The sequence below is a fragment of the Hippoglossus hippoglossus genome, chromosome 14 (genome assembly GCF_009819705.1).
Source record: "Hippoglossus hippoglossus isolate fHipHip1 chromosome 14, fHipHip1.pri, whole genome shotgun sequence".
NCBI classification, from domain to species: Eukaryota; Metazoa; Chordata; class Actinopteri; order Pleuronectiformes; family Pleuronectidae; genus Hippoglossus; species Hippoglossus hippoglossus.
This window is the reverse complement of record NC_047164.1, coordinates 12,418,148-12,438,533: the sequence shown is the minus strand read 5'-3', so window position 1 is coordinate 12,438,533 and position 20,386 is coordinate 12,418,148. Positions and strand designations below refer to the sequence as shown.

The 20,386-nt window shown below is 42.4% G+C and overlaps 2 protein-coding genes across 2 annotated transcripts; both read right to left on the bottom strand.

Annotated features, from left to right (window-relative positions):
* Positions 1 to 612: 612 nt before the first annotated feature.
* Positions 613 to 11,874, bottom strand: aldocb (aldolase C, fructose-bisphosphate, b). Its single transcript, XM_034606349.1, has 9 exons — positions 11,717 to 11,874; positions 5,337 to 5,453; positions 3,946 to 4,157; positions 3,506 to 3,560; positions 3,262 to 3,422; positions 3,018 to 3,101; positions 2,732 to 2,906; positions 1,887 to 2,086; positions 613 to 1,779 (listed from the first exon to the last, which is right to left on the bottom strand). Exons 2-9 carry the CDS (start codon positions 5,446 to 5,448, stop codon positions 1,687 to 1,689), a joined length of 1,092 nt encoding a protein of 363 aa, XP_034462240.1. The 5' UTR covers positions 5,449 to 5,453; positions 11,717 to 11,874; the 3' UTR covers positions 613 to 1,686.
* A 1,207-nt stretch (positions 11,875 to 13,081) lies between these two features.
* rskrb (ribosomal protein S6 kinase related b) lies at positions 13,082 to 20,249 on the bottom strand. The gene is made up of 13 exons (XM_034607171.1): positions 19,961 to 20,249; positions 18,414 to 18,704; positions 18,241 to 18,324; positions 17,889 to 17,957; positions 17,490 to 17,559; positions 16,556 to 16,663; positions 16,227 to 16,267; positions 15,637 to 15,664; positions 15,270 to 15,359; positions 15,030 to 15,118; positions 14,629 to 14,739; positions 14,424 to 14,537; positions 13,082 to 14,284 (listed from the first exon to the last, which is right to left on the bottom strand). The coding sequence occupies exons 1-13, from the start codon at positions 19,988 to 19,990 to the stop codon at positions 14,048 to 14,050; spliced, it is 1,362 nt and encodes a 453-aa protein (XP_034463062.1). The 5' UTR covers positions 19,991 to 20,249; the 3' UTR covers positions 13,082 to 14,047.
* Positions 20,250 to 20,386: the final 137 nt, after the last annotated feature.

Genomic DNA, 20,386 nt, shown 5'->3' with positions numbered 1-20,386 from the left:
ACTGATGTAGCTGGTTGGGATGGAGCCACTTTTAACTGTGGGTTGTGTCCAAAGGGATCACAAGATAAATCTGAGGGGTCTACGGGGGAGAGGAAAAAAATATTCCATAATGTGCAATAAAAATGTAGATTCACCTCGATAAGCATTTTCTGATATTGATTTTACCTTTGTATGAAACAGGTATTTCACTGAATCCTGTCTTCGCAGATATGTGTGTTCTCTGGAGAGCAGTCCATATTTGACATCTGAAACATGACAAGCGGCCGCAACCAGACAAAAAGGGTAAAGGGCCTCAAGTCAGAACAGTTGGACACCCATTAATCTTTAAAAATGCATTTTAAAAATTGCATTTTAAAGTTTTTCAAAGCGTATTTAATGTCATTCTTAAAAGGAAAAACTCTACCTGAAAATAACTGTACCACTGAAATGGAGAAGAGTAGAAGTAGCATTTAAAGGAAATACTCAAGTACTTCATATTCATACTGAAGCACAGTACCTGAGAAAGTTACTTTCCACCACTGACTGTAACTACAGCTGGGATTATGTCACTGAATAGAATATATCACAAAATTGTGTTCATAAGCATAAGAGCCACAACATCACACACAGGGATCTCTGCAGTTTTTTGTATTTTTAGTTTATTTGTCTCCACTATTTGACACACCAAGTGCTTCAAGAACAATATTAACATCACAAACATCACAGAATTCCAACACAGCAGTGAACACTTCCCCCCGCTGCCGACCCCACGAGTTGGTCCACATCATACGTATGTCAAAAGAAACCACATGTTCTTCTCGTGGGGCTGGCTGAGGGGAATCAGGAAGAGGGGAGGAGGGGGGATGACACACAAGCATCACATAATATCGACACCCACACACAACTGAATACATTGAGTACTGTATGTGATTTAAAGCTAAAGTTATACTTAGAATTGACATGAGCAGACGTTAGTTGGGATTGGGAGTGTGAGAACAGAAAGGTTAGGCTGAATCATACGGACGCATCCTGGTGTGTAATGTTGTTAACGTGGGCCTATACTGACCTCTGCTGGAGCTACATCTGTCTGACAGTACAACGACCACCCCACAGTCGCTCGAAAGATCCACTCGGTAGGAAATGACTCCACGCTGTCTTTTTTGTTTCGTCTCTCACCGGATAGTGCTGATGCTGCTAATGATCGGTTGGTCCCAGTGTCGGGGAGAGTGTTAGTGTGGCATTTTGAGGATTTGAAGCCGGCACTTTGTTCAGACACAAGCGAAAACACACAAGCTGATCTGTCCTGCTTTGGAGTGGTTCAAGATTTGTCGTGAGCGGGGGATGAAGGCGGAGAGCACAAGATGTGGAGACAGGTGCAGTTCAGAGGAGGCAGGAACTGAATACTGACTGATTATCTGATCCTCTAATAAGATTTTGCAGAGTCTAACTTCCTGTCTCTGAGCCCGGTGAAACGGTTACAGACAAGAAATTAAAAAACAGTTGTCCTCTCCAGTCATAAATCTCATCCTTTTAGTACTCTTGTTTCACATTATGTTTTTAACACACATACCTAATAATTTTAATAACTCTGACAACTCTAAAGTACAGTAGACAGCGCAGGCCTGTGATTTATGGAGGCGTGAGGGGGGATAGCAGAGCAGGTATAAGACTTTAACTAGTCCACAGTAGTATGTGGCGGATCGATGTTTAATAGGCGTGATTACCGACGAAGAGAGACTTTGCCGATGCGCCACCAGCTCCAGAAGACTCGTACTTGCCGAGCGCAGCCAGACTGTTTGCCTGAAGAAGACAGAGAAGAGACAAAAAAAGTGAATAAAAGAATATTGCACGATGGAAGTGTAAGTGGATGTGACTGAGTGTGGCGTGCATTCATGGTTTTGTCTGACCTCAGCGCGTTTGAGGTACTCCTCGGTGGCGGCCTTCTCGTTGCTCAGCTCTCCTCTCCATGCATTGAGGGCGGAGGCCTGCAGGGCGCGGCCGTAGGAGAAGGTCAGGGCCCAGGGCTTGGCGAGCGGACAGTTGTTGATGGCGTTGAGGTTCACGCTGGCCTCCTCTTCAGACTGGCCGCCTGACAAGAAGGTCACTCCTGAAAAGACAGACACAAGGAAATACGAACATTATCGACCTGTTCGAACCGGATTTAAGAAAATTTTAATCTGTTACTCTCTTTATCTGAGCATGGGATGAACAAATTATTAATGTGACAATATATAACAATACATACAGAATATATACTGCAATACATGCATGCATATATGCTGATGCTTTATTTCATGGATAAATAAATAACTAATAATATCATAATCATTTCTTATGTATTTTCCCGAAAATACTGTGTAATTTTTTATAATAAACTGATTTGCTTATAAAAATGTTTTCCCAATTTGAATATCAAGAGTGTAACTTTGGGTTGAACAATGAACAATCGCTTGATATACCGTGTTATATAGGCTACATATACCTATTTATACGTCATACTTGCCAGATAATACCAACTAGCTAGTAGCTAAAGTAGCTGCAATAAAATTGGGGTGAAAAAAAAGCAATTCTCTTATCATGCTACAAATAAATTGATTGAGAAAACAAACAACTTTATCATTAACTCTCAGAATTTTCCATTCAGTGTGACAGTGCTATTATTGGGGGGGGGGGGGGGTACAACCTCATTCCCCTTTTAAATTATGCCCTAGTTTATTATTATATATCTTTAAAATATCTATCTGTCTCTGACCTGTGACTGCAGGAGGCACAGTGCGGCGCAGGGCGGTGACAGTAGCCATGGCGATTTCCTCGCCGCTGTACTTGGTGGGGCAGGAGTGTCCGGCTGTGACCATGTTGGGTTTCAGCAGTGTCCCCTCCAGGTACACATGGTGGTCTGACAGAGACTTGTACACTGCAGCTAGAACCTAACAGCAGAAGACAGATATATTTACTGATTGTTAAAAGACTGTAGCAGCATACATGTAGTCAAATGAGGACACAAAGTCATTTTTCATATATATTCCTCTTTAAATTACCTTCTCAGTGACATACTGGCAACGCTTCAGGTCATGGTCTCCATCAGGAAGGATCTCAGGCTCCACAATAGGAACAATACCATTCTAGGAGACATTATTAAGAATGGGTTTAATGTTATATACTTATTTGACATGTTCTACATAGATACACTTACAATTTTGAACTGGGATTGGGGAATGCTTTTGAAAAACCTAAGGGAATATATCTGTAACTCAACTGACTGAAATGCTTAGTCACACCAACCTGCTGGCAGATGCTAGCATATCGTGCCAGTACGTTAGCATTCTCAAGGATGGCCAGCTCAGACGGCGTGGTGTCGCTGATCTTCAGCACACAGCGCCACTTGGCAAAGTCGGCGCCGTCCTTCTTGTACTGCGCGCAGCGCTCAGACAGCCCATCCAGACCTATACACAGAACGTTCCGTCAGAAACACAGCAGCAGAGGCATTCGTGAGGGTTTTAAAGTGAGTTTCTCTAAAGCTTCCTACCCTGAGTGGTGGTTTCTCCATTTGTTCCAGCAAGGGGCACAACACCTTTGTCCACCTGTAAAGACAGAAACAGTAATTATTTAAAAATTACATTGTGTACTTTTCTTCAAAAATATACTTCTACTACCTACTGAACATAGGACCTGAAACCTCTTGGACACAGCTTGTCCTCAAAACCTGATCTTCTCCTTTGGGTCGGGTTTGTGTGTGTCTAAACATGCTGACAGTGATTCTGTGTTTTCATATACAGAGCCTTTTTCGTTTTACCTGTCAAACACATGACCACTCTCTTTCTTCCAGCTGAACTGAAACCCTAGGCTGCAGTATAACATCAACACAGTGGATGTGGGTACCTTAAGAGCCGAAGCAAACAGCCACCAAATAACCAAGAGAAGAATGAGGTTTGGACTGTAAGACCACACCCGTTGGAGCTACTTTACCTTGATTCCAACAACAATGCCGCGGTCCTGGATGAGCTTGGAGAAGCAAGTGCCGTCGTCTGTGTTCTGGTAGAGGGTTTCGTGGAAGAAGATGACCCCTCCGATGCAGTTGTCCATGCGCTGGTCGGCTGTGAAGAGCAGCTGGCGGTAGCGGCGCCTGTTCTCCTCTGTGTTCTCAACCCCGATGGGGTTGAAACGTTTGGCCATGCTGCCTGCAAATGGTACAATGATTCATGCATGTTCAAATGAAGACAGAGGTCATTCATGTGTGATATACAGTCACTGAAGAGTTAATGTTGCAGTTTGACACTGCCTGCAGTTTTTATTATTCATCTATCCAATAGCTACGGAGACCCTTAAGTCCAGACAGGTTTTTTATCTAATGTGCAATATTATATTATATAATAACTTCATATGCACCCAGCCACCAGGATGAAGAGAACGTAGCTAATCAAGTTTTATTTTTACCTTAGAATATCACAAATTTCTTGATTTGTATTGAATCATCAGCAGGAATCGTTTGCTGCACAAATATTAACTTGTTCCAACAAGGTCATTATCTGGTGCAAACATGTTTATATTTAGTGTGAACAAGATATTTATCATGTGGGAACAAATTATGATCAATAAGATTTAAAAAATCACCTGTCGGGACTTTAGGGGCTCCGTAAATATCTGTATTGCTTATCATTCGAGGGTCGTGGGGCAGTTGAAGCCAATCCCAGCTGACATTGGGTCAGAAGCAGGGTACACCCTGGACTGGTCGCCAGTTTATCACAGGACTGAAAACCAACCATTCACACCTACGCCTGTTGACCTACACTGCACCTCATTGGACTCCACACAGAAAGGCCCTGGTTGGCCAACAGGTTGGAACCCATAGCCTTCGTCCTGTGAGGCGACAGTTGTAACCACTGCACCACCATACCGACCATTTTTTATGATAATTACGGCTTTGTAAAAATATTTTTCAATATGTAATGTATGACATCATAAAATACTATATAAACCAATCTTGATCACTTAAAATGTGTCCAGATTTGTTCAGATGAAAATCTATGTCAAAGGGTCCTAATTTACTAATTAATTATCCACACTTAGTTTTATAGTGATGCTGTAAAACTAACGATCAAAGCTGAACCATGTATCTTGCTCTGTGAATGATATGTAGAAGGTTTGGTTGCACATTATCATAAGGAGCTTAAGTATATACAGTACCAGGTTTTAAAAAGATTAACATTATGTACAATCCAGTGTTGATGTGATACCTAATTGATTCAGTTATGTAAAATTGGGACTATGAAGCACCCCTGAAGCAACTGGGGATTCCAGCTCTTGAAAAGAAAAGAAAACATGTACATTTTTGCAACCACAGACACTCTTGCACCTACCGGTGGACTCATCGGCTGCGAGGATGCCTTTTCCTGGAGCGACTATCCTCAGAGCGATGTCCTGCAGCTCCTTCTTCTGCTCAGGAGTCAGTGCGGGGTACTGGTGAGTCATGGTGGCTGAAAGAGGAAGAGGAAGAGAGTGAGAGGTTGCATTGTTTCACGGTTTGTTGGTTTGGACGACTGCCCAGCACGGGCCTCATTTCATGTCCCTCTGTTGTCCCCCAACATGGCCACCTCCCTGCAGGACTGAGCTCCTCTCAGTGAGGGCAGGGGGGATGGGCGGTAAGGACAAAAACGTGCGAGTGATACCAGTGCCTTTGAGCCGAAGAAAAAAATAAGAGCCAGATAGGAATAGAGCTTCCTCATTTGCATTTACATCATTCAAGGTTGAATATGACTGTGTTGAAGTCAATGTCTCTTTGATGCGCCGTCAGCTCTCAGTCACACAGGATCCGTTTGGTGGCAGCAGCCGCCACGCTGTCACGACGTGCCAACGCGCACACAACAAGGCCTAAAACCAGATTATTTTGTTCCCTATTCCCTTCTCCACTCTGCCGTAAATAAGCAGTTGCATAACCCCACCCCGCCCCCCTCTGATCCGCAGAAGACAGAGAGGGAGCAATTATGTAACACGGCTCCTGTGTACTCTGCTGCCAGTCCTCATTATAGCTGCAGGACTGGATGCACAGAGGCCAGTTTCTCTCTCCTCAGCAACACTGTGCCTTCTCCCGTTTTCCCACAAATGACATTAGTTCCCTTTATATGCAATGCACGTACACATGCCTTTTAAATCTTTTCATTAGGTTTATATCACACTAGCACCTCCTCACTGCAGAATGCTGCTTCTGCTTCCTGACTACAAAGGGATGCATACACGATGAACACACAAGGGATTTGTAAATTCCCATTTTCGCACACCCCTTAAAACGCACCACTCCCACTAATACACACTGTGCCAGGGAACAAGTTGTGACTTATCTTTCTGGTCGACAACACCAGTTGCCAAGGCGATCCCAACTCACGACCACACTGTATGCTGCTGAGTATGTGCACAATACTGGATCAGTTATAGACGACTCTGTTTGATGGGTGGAGGTGACACCTTTACTGAGGCTTACATGGATTAGCCCCACGCAGCTGTGTATTGAGATGTTGCTGCCCGAACTATTCACCATAAATTCACCATAAATGTTTGACCACAGTGAATATAGACAACTAGCCTAGTCTGCTTTATTGCCTTTCATGTGCATCATGCAAAAGAAAACTTGAAGTGCACTATGAGAGTGCATCCCTTCATGAAGGCTAATGCCCTATCTCACAATGTTAGAACAATGTTCTGTTTCCGTCACTTAATCAAAGCTGCTCCAAAAGTTGTTGGCTTCCTCATTGGCCCATATCGCACTCCTCCATTAAGTTCCAATAAAATCGGCTCAGTAGTTTTTGCGTGCCTGCTTACAGACTAACAGCAAAGAAAACATGACCCCCGTGGCGAAGGTTAAAAATAGGCTTAGCAGGACGCCATGGAGTCTTAACCGTGAGTCCACCTCTATTCTATTCTTTACACACTTTTACATTATAAACTCTTGTGACCGTTTAAATCCCCAACCTAGGCTGGTTTGGACGCTGGCCGACATTCCCGGTATCCCCTGTGTTAATCCTCAGCTTAGGATAGATGAGATAACAACCTTTGGAGCACATGCACACACACAAAGGCAGTCAATGAAAACAGTGTGTGGTTACCACAACACAAACGTCAAGCGCGGCTCGCTGTTGATAGTTAGATTCTACATGCAGGTGGAAAGGAGGCAGCCGGACCTGCAGGGTACAACTCGTCTCCTGAGGGGGAAGATCTAGAGCGGGAGTATAAACTGCAGACAAACTACTTCAATGACTAAAGCAAAGTGTTTAAACGTGATAGTGAAGAGTGCAGGCATGTCCCTGCTCCACTATTAGCCCGACAAAACTCACACTAGCAAATACCTGCTATCTTTTGTGAGTACCTGCATGCTTCGTCAATACAGTTTCACTGACTCTGGGCACAGTGTGGTTGGGTTTGTGTTGAGAAAACGTTGCAAACTTTGCAATATCAAGTCTAGGTCTTACGTAATGTTGAGTCAAACACAATGAAAAGTTTCCAAAGATGTGAGCTTTTTATTTTTTTGCCAAATGAAAGCGAGCTGAAAGACACAATGATGCCATATATGTGGGTAAGTCTGTTAATCACCTGAGAGCGTGAAAAGGGACCTTGAAGGACAGAGTGACTTTCCTCTGACATGTGATCCGCATGCAGCCGGTTTGGTGACGAATCACTGCTGAACACATATTGCGTAAAAAATACTTTCACATACATACAGTATCCACCTCTCTACTTATTAACTATTCTGCCATTTGGTTTGCAAATATATCCAGCGGTTAAAAAGCCAAACATGACAGCAAAAGAGTATGTTCAGCTATTTAAAATTCTGAGAATCAAAATGATCATATGAGGTCAAATCCAACAAAGAGGAAGCAGAAACAGCCACAGACTCAACGCAGGATGTTTCACGTGTCGAGGAGATATTGTATTTGTCAGTATTAGTTGTGTAGGTGTAAGAGCACCAATGCTGTCCAAGACAAGATAACTCTTTCTACACAGGAATGACACTTTTCTATATCTATTTATTGTATTATTTATATGCCTGTATATTTATAGTTTCTGAAACCAGCAATGATATAACTCTGCAACTTTGACCTGGCCTGTCTCCCATTCTTAATTTGTCTCTGTCATCAACAAGACTACAGCCTAATAACTGCAACTGTAATTTCTCAAAGAAATTTGGATGGGGGACAACCCAGCATCATTTGCTGAATGTCAATTGAATTAGTTTGTTCTATCTTTCACTGTCTCAATGAAATGGTCTCCAAAATCAACATGAAGGTCCAGTTTATGTTGCGTACTCAGCAATAGACCTGCTTCAGGACCGAGCACGGGAGATGAGACAACCTGAAAAATGTGACTCTATCAAGCAGAACTTAATTTGATAGTGGGAACAACATGGAAGAGTCAGTCAAGTGAAGCGTGCGAGTTCTTCTCCTTTAGAGATACTGTGTGATAAGCTGCTGTCTACAGCGATTAATTGGTTTAATCGGTTTATTCGAGTATTCTGCCCTAGACTTAATTTCCTCGAGTAATCTAACAAATAGCGACAGGCCTCATAGATTTCCCTGTATGCCCTTGAGATTGGTCACTCCCCGCTGCTTAAGTTGATTAAATGCAGTTGTGGTTACACAGATTCTTGGAATCAATCAATAACTTTTGCTTTATGCTATTATATAGTGAGATTCAAGTTTCACAACCTTCAACCCTATTCTGGTAACCTCTTGTTCTCTGATGAGGGAATTCATGTTTGTATTTGTTCCAAGGGCATGAAAATAATCTTCCTTATCAAGATAAATGCAGCCTGCAACAAAAATGTCACTTTGACATGATTTGAAGTGGCTCTTATCACACAGTAACACTGGTGACGAGGTTTATCTTCCACTTTTCATAGTGTGGAGGAGCTATCTTGCGACAAAGAGCATCACTGCAAAATTTGATAAAAAACAGCTTTGAAATGCACAACACAATGACAGGCGTTATACATGTTTGGGGTGGTAATTAAACAAATACAAATTTAATTATTTCCATTTCAATTTGTTTGATTTAGCAAGATTTAATAGTGAGAGATATAATAGTAAATGTCCAAGAGATATAATAGTGAGAAAGCTGAGAAGATCACTATTTATTGTCTTTATTTGGGATTTTCACTTCAGCCTGTTGCACAGTGGTCGACCACCACGAGACAAACACCATTTCTGCACTGCGACATCAGGATGTAATGACCAACTCCCTCCTGTGGCGTCATGCAGAACCACTTAGAACTGGCATCACGATCTTTATATGTAAATTCACATTTTAACACCAATTTTATTTTAGGTTTAATTGGACCCTGGTTAAGACAAGAGGAGAATAAATACACATGTTCCCTGTCTGAAACACACTCAAACTAGTGTACCTACTGCTTCTGTCCACTTGTTGGTCCACTTACCAACCAAGGATGCAGTAAGAGATCACAAATATACTGTGTGTATAAAAACTCAATCTACATCTCTAGAAATCCTGCTGCAGCTCATTTCTTGAAGCATTGCTGCAAGCATTGAACTGCAAGGTGTTTGAAGCTTGCATACTATAATATGTAGTACTGGTAAGGCTGCAGGCAGGGACTCACTGGGGGTAAACTCTGTAAATAGTATATAGTGTAGTAATTATTATAGTAATAAGGATGTAGGGAGAGGATGGGGGCGTTTGAAGGGAAAATGGGATCACGTTTTTGCTGCCATGTCTGTATCATCACCAGCTGGAGGTTTACCCACCTTCTTTTTTCTTTTCTCTACATTGCAGGCTGCGTGAGCTTTAAGGAGGTAAAATGGCTCCCACAGGGCAGCAGCACTATAGTCAAAAGTGAAACGCCTTGCTTGCTATGCAGCGTTTTGTTACCAGACGGGCTGCTGGCCTTGAGAGTGTTGCACGTCCCTGTGTTTGGACTCTTTGTATCTTCAGGCCTTGGTGCTGCAGCGCTTCCAGGAGCACTGTTTCCCATGCAGCTCTCTGAGACATCACGTCAGAGCCGTGATGCAGTTAAGAGAGAGGTTGATACTGATATCAATGTCTGGGTTGCACAGCAGGTGATGATTCTCTCTTTAACAATCCTAAACTTAACTTTTTTTCCCAATCGTTAATTTACATGAACATTTGTACATTTTTTCATTTCCATAGTATATAGATATGGAAAAGCTAGTTATTAAAGTTAAGGGTACAAAGTAGTAGTTTTAGTACTGTCTGTACAAACAGCCCATATGCATATGTGATACTTGTATGGAGTACAGGAATATTATATTATTTTTAATTATCTTTAACATTGAGTGATTTTCACTGATTTCTCAGAGAATCATTTATTTATCTTGATTTTAAAAAATGTATGAGTGTGTGTAATTTGGTGCCGATCCAAATAAAAATCTGGATCTTCTGGTAAATTTAAATGTGCCATTCTTGTTTTTATATTCGTTTATATACATTTGCATATCCTTTATAGCTGATGTAATTAGTCAGTTATTGATTTGATTATCATGAATTTATTAACAGTCAATCACAATTTTAGTAAATATTCACTACTTCCTGCCTAAAAATTGATAATAATAGTCTTCTTAGAGTTGTTGGTATTTTCCTAAATATTCACTTAGTGAAGAAAGTACTTTTTAGGGTTAGTTGACGGTGGAAATAAAGTATTTGTTACAGTTTCAGTGCTCATAAAATATATATATCAAACATACTGATACTGGGCGGCTGTGGCTGAGGGGTAGAGCGGTCGTCCTCCAACCTGAAGGTCGGCAGTTCGATCCCCAGTCTGCATGCCGAAGTGTCCTTGGGCAAGATGCTGAACCCTGAATTGCCCCTCATAGAACAACAAAGTGCTGCTTATAGATGCACTGTATGTAAATGTAGTACTGTAAATGTAAAACTGTACTGTAAAGAGCTTTGAGTGGTCATCAAGACTAGAAAAGTGCTATATAAATACAAAACCATTTACCATACTCTTATTTAGGTTTCCAATGATCTCTTCACTATACTATTCATAATGCATATACTGTATAGCTATAGGTTTGCAAATCATTTCAGCTCCAGAGCAAACACCGATAATCTTTCTAGGATGAAGTCTGCTTGTGGAAATATACCGGGATGTGCTGCAGCTACACAGATGTGTCGCTCTGCAGGAACTGCTGCACATGTACCCGCCTCCCTCCCATCACAGCAGAGGAGGAGGAGGAGGGAGGGAGGTCTACGTGCTTCGGCTCAGATACACACAGACGGACACCCCTCCTCCTCCCCCCCCCCCCATCACACCACACACCATGTTAATGAACATAATCTATTTTAGACTTACATCATATTAAATCATGTAAAACTGGAGGTTTTGTCGTGCGGGTGCAAACTGAACTGACGCAACAGGCTCACCCTTGAAGGTCATCCTCTTTTTTTTTTTTGGTGGTGCTCTTCCGGTTACGTATTTCGATGATGTGCCCAAAACGCGCCACTTTAAACAGATACGTAGAAAAGGTGGAAGAGTCGTAATAGCTTTGCGTCACAAAAGTAGACGACGTCGTTTACCGTCGCGGGTACTGAATGTACTAACGCATACGTGAGCGACGAGAGAGGAGGGCGAAGTTAGGACTGGGTTGAGCAGAGCATCCTCTTCATCCTCCTCATCCTCCTCATCCATATTGTTATAATCTTTGAAGGAGATTCGATAAGGCATGAGGAGAATGTGTGTGTGTGTGTGTGTGTGTGTGTGTGTGTGTGTTACCTGCTGGTGGCTGTCTGGCTGTGAAGAGATCAGGTGAGTGCTGTTCGGCGGATGAGGGACAATCTCCTGTTTCACTGCTGCAGCGCAACGTGACTGCTTTAAAGCGACTCGAGAGCAGGGGCGTGGCAGACGTAACTGCGTCATCGTGAGGAAGTGACGCAAGAACAGCTGACGCGCATGCGCAGGGGACGCGTCTCTGCTGCCTGGCGTGTGCATGCAGCATGATTCTGCAAGTTTTCAGTGATGTGACACTGAATGAAACATCACATCTGCAGCATCTGCACTGTTTTTTAAATGGTAACAACGTTTGGGATTAAAAACTAAATTATTTTCGTTTTATTGTGACTCATGTTTTGACCCAGGAACAAATTGTGGTTTTTACCCAATAAAGTTTGTATTCTAAATCAACTAAAAGATGTCGGTGGATGTGAATAGGTCTTTCTGTGCTCATCCATTCATTCTTTCACTGTGATATAACAACGACTATTATTATTATTATATATTTATAAACCTGGCTTAATTTCCTATGTTTTCAGTACCCTATATGATACCGACTGTTTAATCATTTCTTGTCACAACAGTTACCTACTTCTAGCCCCTATGTCTGAATCTTTACTGGGACAAGCTTGTACACCTACTCTCTCAGAGAAATCAAAGAAAAATGGCAATGTTAAAGAAAGTAAAAAAAAAATCCCCGATCTGTCCCCCGATCCGCATCCACATCAGTATTTTATATGATCTTCCCTCCACCCATACTGCATTCTCCTACCAAGTTTCATGTTAATCTGTCTAAGAGGCTTTTTTGAATACAGTATTGATGTTTAACTACTGAGCTGAGATATGTCTCAAGGTTTGTTTGTTGATCCCTAAACCTTGATGACATTCACTCATTCTTCCATCCAATATTTATACTGCTTATCCTTTGATTGTGGCAGGGGGATGGAGCCAATCTCAGCTGACGTTGGACGAGAGGTGGGGTACACCATGGACAGTTCACCAGTGTATCACAGCCTGTGATTCACAGGGCCACGATACAGAGTCAAACAACCATTCATGCTCACATTCACAACTACGGACAATTTAGAGTCTCCACTGAACCTAAGATTTATGTGTTTGGACTGTGGAGGAAGCTGGGGTACCTGGAGAGAATTACCAGATGAAATGAATAGTTTAAATTATACTAAGGTGCAGTATAAACCTATGTAAGTGTCCTTGATTGATGAAGTGTGATTCCTTGTCCAAATGGATTTATAAGTGTATCAATGATGATTTTCAATATATCACTGACTAATATGTTGAAAACTATTTCAGTGCTTTACATTTTTTAATTCTCAGTGCTTATTAAATGCAGACAAAACCAGAAAATCACTGTATATTAAGAGTTTAATATTCCATCTGTGCTACATGGTAATTACAAAAATACATTGTAACATAACATATAACATCAAATAGCATCCAAGATATTCATATAAACTTTGTAAAGAGGAATTTATAGATAAGGATATTTGTGACATTAAAAGCAAGCTCGGGATCACCGTGAGGCCTTCTGGGTACACATCAGGGCATGCTTTACAAAACAGTTACACAATCTGATGATCAGGTAAGTGCATGAAGGTGTGATTACTGGCTAGGGTTCATAATGGACAATAGAAAAAGCCCTGTATCTATCAAAATGTTCATTGAAGGTAAACAATTGTTTATGTTGTTCATTCAACCTTTACAGTCCCAGCTCAGGTCGGCATCAGCCATCTTGGAGTCAGAGTCGAGAGAAAACCAGTAAGTGCTCCCCTGAGTCACGTTGTAAATGATAAAGTAGTCGATTTTTTACAAGGTACAGAAGAGGAGGAGAGACATTTCTGCTGCGACAGAGTTTAGGCAGTAAAAACGTCAAGTTTATGAAACGGTTGTATCGCAGTGTGAATAACGCATAGAGGACAGGTTTCTTCATAATTACCTAAATTTTTTTTCTTTTTTTAAAGAAAGAAAAGACGTGTTGTGCATTGTGGAGTGAACTTGAGAGCAGTCGTACATTATGTCCTCACAGGGCGACCATGACCAGAAAGAAGATGGACAATAGTGCAATCTTTCTTGCACAACTGTTGAGCAAACACTGTAGGCGTGAAAAGGTGCTCGTTGGAGAAAGGCAAACAAGTAAAAAATTGTGTTCAGTACAGCACAAAAAAAAGATAACTTGCCGATACAAATTGGGAGGACATTTTACAAGGCACACCACACCAGTGTGTCAGGGTGAGTAAGAAGTGTGCAGAAGTACACTGTTGTTGGCCTTTATCTTTAGTGTGGTGAATAATCATACTGTAAACTCACAGTCCATCACACAAACACTTCTCTGTGTGGGCCATTTTCCTGAGTGGGCTTCAGTGGGAGTGCCGGGCCGGGCAGCGGTGCAACAGCGTGAGTTTGTCTGTCGGCGTCCAGCTGTGTGTCCGGTGTGGCTGGCGGGCTGAGCAGGGAGTCGTAGTCGAAGCCTTTAAGTGGCTGCAGAGACAAAGTGAGGCCTCGTCGAGCTTTGGCGGCTCGGTCTGGCCTCTCTCTCAGCTCCAGAATCACCTGTAACAATGACGATGAGGAGAAAAATCACTTCACTTTGTTTGCACATTGAACATCACTTCAACTATCTGACTCATGATCTTTAAGTTTTGCAAGGGCACAACAACAGTGACTATACATCCAGACTGTCATAAGTTACCTCTACGGGCTGGCGCTGCAGCAGAGTGAGGTCGAAGGTTGATCCGTGGAAGAAGGTTTGTCGTTTGAAACGATCGATGGTCCTGAGGCGGCGGGCGGGAGTCTTGCACAAAAGCTGGATGGACAAACAGGTGATGACCATGATCTGACATCGAACCAGACACAAACCTAGATCCTGGTGCAAGTAGTACAAGTATAACATTTACCTCGGTTATTAGCAAGGCAAATGGGGGGCTGAAGCTTAGGGGCATTTCATAGGGGAAACCTCGCACTTTCCTCAGCATACTGCAGTGGTCTATTTCTGCAGGCACAGGAAACTGTGGAGAGTCGGAGGACCATGAAGAAGAAATGTTTTTTTCATTTTAAGACATTTAAAGACAAGGACACATAACAACAAACATAAAATAACAACAAACCCATTAAAATAAAAAATTAAAATGAATTAAAATGTCAGGTACTGTCTCAAATATGTGTAAAATTACATCTTGAAGCATCAACTGCATAGACAGCCAAATCCAAGCTCAGCTATGTCACTGGAAGTATTAATTGTGTGTAATATCACATTATTATGCAAGACATCATGAGCCTATTAGCAACAAGAGCTCACCTTCCCAGTAACCAATGAGAAAAGCAGAATCCCCAGCGACCACCAATCAGCTGCGTGGTTATAGGGTCCACCACTCAGCACCTCTGGGGCTGCAGAACAGACAGAGCACGTTTGAAACACTGCACACGATGTGTATTTGTACCATGAATAATTCACCTCTTGGTGTTATATATTAAAATGCACTAATGTGTCCCAGTGACTGCAGCTCTGTCAGGAATCAGCCCCAGACACATTTCTCACCCATGTATTGGATTGTTCCACAGATTGTAAAGGCTCGTCCTCCTCTCTCCAGGCGACGGGACAAACCAAAGTCAGCTAAGCGGAGGTGACCTAGAACAGACCATTTTCTCTACATCAATATGAGCATGTGACATGAGACCCTGGATACAGATTCCAAATACAACTGATGCGGAAACATTAAATGTCCCCATCATAATCCGTTCTGCTCTGTGTTTGTGATTGGATACAGGCTGTTCCCTCTCAGTGACAACAGATGTACTGTTTGCATTAATCTGTATTACTGACAGCTGCACAGTCAGGATGTTCTCTGGGAGCGTCTGCGTGCAGAGCTGTGCTGCTCTCTGCTGGGAACAGGCATTTTACTCACCGTTGTCTGTCAGCAGAATATTCTCCATCTACAAAACATACCAAGCAGACTTAATTAGACACCATCTGTATTTTATTTAAAATGTCATAAATGGCATATAGCTGATTCTCCTGAGCCTTGGATTTCCTATTGTCATTATTAAGTTGCCAGTGATTTTTTATCCTACACACACACACACACACACACACTCACACACACACACACACACACACACACACACACACACACACACACACACACACACACACACACACACACACACACACACACACACACACACACACAGTTTGAAATCTTAATAGAACAAGTGATACATGTCAAATCATAAGTTATAACCCATAAGAGGAATCATGTTTTTCAATCAGGAAAAACATGTTATGTTATGAACTTTAACTGTAGCAATACATTTCAATAGAATGTGTGTGCATGCAGCATCGACTTGACTAACAACCACCATCACAATATCTATAAAATCTATAAAAGCCTTCATTACTTCTTACGTAAGAACTAATGTTATAAAAATACATTTATTTTCATTTTGTACTTTTAATCAGAATCAACTTTTCTTGTCCTTTTGGTCCCTGTCTTACCTTCACATCTCTGTGAATGATCCCAAAGTCGTGCAGAAAGCCTGTAAAAGAGAGGAACCAAAAATATAAATCTTAGTCAACATTCTTCAAATCCATCTCTGTGTCGTGCTACAGGCATTTTAAAAAACCCTGGCCCCACCTTGGTGCTGTGGAAAGTCCTTTGGGAGCTCATCTCATTTTAATTAGACCTCTTTGTATAATTACTTACAATTAATTAAAACATTCACTTTGACAAGTCAGATCTAGTTCTTGTTTGAGGGGAAAGGTGAGGTGTATAAAACACTAAGTAGGTTGAACCCTTTCTGTAATTGTCCTTTGAGCGTACTCACCGAGCGCACATCCCAACTCCGCTGCAAACACTCGTACTGTGTCCTCTGTGAACTGACCAATCATCTGCCAGTAGGTGTACAGGTCTCCCGTGCTACAGTAGTCGCACACTGCAGGAGGAGAGACAGCGTTATAACATGCCTGTGTCGTGTGATGTGAGGTGCAGAGGGGGAGTGAAGGTCAGCAGGATGTGGAACACACACTGGTAAGAGAAATGAGGAAAAAGGAGTGAGCTCTGGAAGTGAGGACAGTGAACAACTATCTTCCTCTACAAATCAAATAACAGTGGTTTTCTGCCGCCTGTTTTTCAGTGTTCTATCAAGTGTGTTGGGGGTGCTGAAGTGAATAGGTGTGAATGTGGAATAATGGTGCCGCGACAAGAGAAGACCGCAAAATGCTCTGCTACGTTTACGCTCCTTTTCCATATTTATACTCTTGAAAGATGTGATTCAGTGATGAGTCATCATTATAGTGAGAAGGGGCGTCTTTTCTTTGGAATGTGACACACATATTATTGTGGAGCTGCAGCAGTTTTCCACATCAGGTCCGCGGGCTAACACAGTCTCTTCACAGGGGGTGGGGAAGCAAACAAACTGGGTCACACTTTCTGAGTCAGTGACTGATTTGGAAAAAAGGGTAAATGCTCTGAGGGAGAAGAAAAGGGGGCAGATCAGCTACGAGGAACACAGGCAGTGGGAGATTGGGGTTGTGGGGGTAAAGGTTCTATCTCTGTTCAAGCAAAACACCCAGAATTAAAATACTTGACAGGAAGCTCTTTGTATTTAATTCCTCTTATATATATTCTAGGTGCTGCAGTGGGATTGTGGGTAGATCCTGGATAAGACTACCAGTGTTAAGGTGGAAGAAATTGGAGTGAGGGGTTTTGGATAGTGGGATCTGGGTTGGATCGGGTCACTGGTTCTCTGGCTGACTCACTAATGTAGAGGTGGCGCTGTGTCTGCCAGCAGTCCTCGAGGTCGTGGACAAATGGGTGGCGAACCTGACGCTGCGGGCAAAGGTGAAAGGTCAACCTGGAAAATCTCACTTCTGGCCTTCGATCAAAGAGAAGTCCTGTTCTTCTTCTTCATCTAACTCATTTTCCTCAGATAAACTATGGTCATGAACTCTGACATAAAACTAGAATTCAACTTTATAGACACATCACTTTTGAAGAGAGGGCAAACAAAAATTACTTTCTTAGACCAATTACATATCAGACGAGGTGTAACCGTATTCACAGCATAAACTTCAGCCTTACACACATTTAATTTGTACCGATTTTCATTAATGTCAAAAACTTTATTCTTTATGATTTTCAAGGCCTGTCCTGCTTACCTGGACTATGACTTCTTCTTTTGACTGCTCTAAGACCCCGAGTCTCAGAATCTCAGATTTAGGAATAACCTGTTGACAGACAAAAATACTGAGATGAAATAAGAATACACAGGACTCAGGTGGAACTTTAATGATTTTGTGTATGTGTCAATGCTTTTATCAAGTCCTGACTTGATTGCAATTTTCAACATTGAATTTCTGGTTAATTTGAAGAATGCAAAGGTCGTATATTGTATATTAGGTTATAAAAAAGGTTGTATATTACTATATTTGCACATGTATACGACTGATGAAATATTAAACTGACTTGGTCTTTAATGGCTTAAATCACTCACTGAAACAGAAGACTCACTTTGACAGCATATGTTTTCCGTTTGGACTTGTCCTTTACTTTCAGAATGGGTCCAAATGAACCTTTGGCGATATAACCCAACACCTGGTGAAGTGAAAAACACACGGGATGTATTATCCAATCACATCAAGCCTTACACATTATTGGCATCTGATGTTGGAACTGGGGTTCACCTGAAAGTGTTCGTGCCCAGGCAGGGTTCTGTGGGGATATTCAGGCAGGAACATACTAATGAACCCCGGCAGGCTCCACTCCGCTCTCAGCTTGTCTGGGCCGACTCCCGCCAGCCTCAGGACGTGCTCCGGGATGTCAGGGGACTTGCCTTGGAGCATTCGGTGCTGGCCCAGGCGCAGGCCAGGTGGGGCCAGGCGACATAGGGCTGCTGGGATTGACAGACCCATGCTGGAGAGGAAGCCACGCCATCCAGATGGGAAGTGCTCTTCCTCCTGCCCCTCAGTGGGCCTCTGCAGGGGAGACAGGGGAGACGGAGGCACTGACGAGAAGTTGTGGTACAGGTTTGTAAATGGTAAATGCTGCAGGTGTAACCAGAAAAAATAACTAGTAGCACTGTGGAGCTACTCCCTGAATGAATATGATTATTACAGTGATTTCTAAGGAGACAACCCCTGGGCCGTGTTAAGTGACTATTTATTTAACAGTACTGCGGCTGTATTATGTATGTATTATTAAGGACCAGTATCAGCACTGATCAAAGCTGGCGTGCTGAAAGCAACGTGTTTTTGTTCGACCTTATGAGAGTTCGTAGCCCAGAAACTCCTGAATCCTTGTATTCTTGTTTTTATTTGTAAAGCACTTTCTACCGGCTATTTTAAAAGGTGTCATAAAAAAGTTATCATTATTATCATATTAAACTCATTTGTCAAACAGAAAAGATGCCACTCATCATTTAAACAGACAATCATTTAAGTTGTGTTATGTATATTAGGATTTCCACAGGCCTGTTAATGACACTGTGAACTGCAGTAGATCTGTGAAAAACTGAGCAAAACCTTTGTCGCAAACTGTGAAAAGGAAAACTTCTGCATCCTAGAAAGAATCGGCGGAGCTCATTGACCAACAGCTTAGAATAATCTGACTGTTCCTGCTCTCATTTGTGATTTAACAAGAGAAAAAAAAACATCATCCATTCTGCAGTCACAGTCACACAAGCCCTCTCCCCCTGGGCCCTGTGCTCCACGACAGATCTGATGCTCTGTGGTGCAAGATGTGCAGAGCAATCAACCATGCAGGATGTTATTATCATCTGAGCCAAAGAAATGGGACACATGGACGAATCTATACCCACTCAGATGAAAAAAAAAAGACTATTCAATGGGACATCGCCTGACAACTGACCAGAGGGAGCCAGTGTGAGGATTTAATTTGGTTTATAGTAAGGGGTTCAATTCCCTATCGATTTACATGTCAATACCGGAAGCGTGATATTATCTTCAAAGTAAAAGCATTTAAAAGAAGTATAAAAGAGATAAAAGTAGCCTTCTTTGGAACACTAATAGAACGTCTGTTGAGGGATGACACCCAGTGTAATAATAAATACGAATTTATCTGAAAAAACTATTTGATGTTCAATACACTGGTGAAGGAAACGTCCATGTCTGGCACCATGGTTACTACCTGGTGATTTCGGTCTCATCCTCATCGCCATGGAAACAAGGAACCCCCTCTAGTGCGTCACACCTTGGCAACAGGAATCACTCACCTTCCTGTGTTTGCTGCCGTCGGCCCCCATCAGCCCGTCAGGACATCAGCTCTGGATCCGCTCCTCATGCGTCCTCACATTGTCGTGCGCGTCCTCACGGCACCACACACGCAGTCACATACACATCACACGGACGAGTTTAAGGATTTAACGCATTAAGAGGCGTTCTGTTATCGGCAGACCGCAGGTGATCGGGATATCCTGCGCAAAACCTGACAGATATGGCGACATAACAGAACCGGACAAGTTAATCCTGAGTATGTTCAACGTCAGCGCAAATCCGCCCACATCTCCGCCAGCCAATGAAACTGCGGGAGTGCAGCGCCCCCTGCTGCTCCTCTTGCGAACACAGCTGCGGAGTGAAATTACACTAGTGTCGTATATTTTCTGTCATTCTTTGCGTGGTCGTATATATTTGCAGAGAGG

What these genes read in the sequence shown, in the direction of transcription:
- aldocb (XM_034606349.1), bottom strand. Translation starts at nt 5,448, where the DNA reads ATGACTCACCAGTACCCCGCACTGACTCCTGAGCAGAAGAAGGAGCTG. An exon ending in TGGAGAAACCACCACTCAGG is followed by an intron (nt 3,423 to 3,505) that starts GTAGGAAGCTTT and finishes TTCTGTGTATAG; the next exon opens with GTCTGGATGGGCTGTCTGAG. An exon ending in TGTGCCTCCTGCAGTCACAG is followed by an intron (nt 2,087 to 2,731) that starts GTCAGAGACAGA and finishes CTGTCTTTTCAG; the next exon opens with GAGTGACCTTCTTGTCAGGC.
- rskrb (XM_034607171.1), bottom strand. Translation starts at nt 19,990, where the DNA reads ATGGGGGCCGACGGCAGCAAACACAGGAAG. An exon ending in TGGAACAATCCAATACATGG is followed by an intron (nt 15,119 to 15,269) that starts GTGAGAAATGTG and finishes TCTGTTCTGCAG; the next exon opens with CCCCAGAGGTGCTGAGTGGT. An exon ending in TGCAGCGCCAGCCCGTAGAG is followed by an intron (nt 14,285 to 14,423) that starts GTAACTTATGAC and finishes TCATTGTTACAG; the next exon opens with GTGATTCTGGAGCTGAGAGA.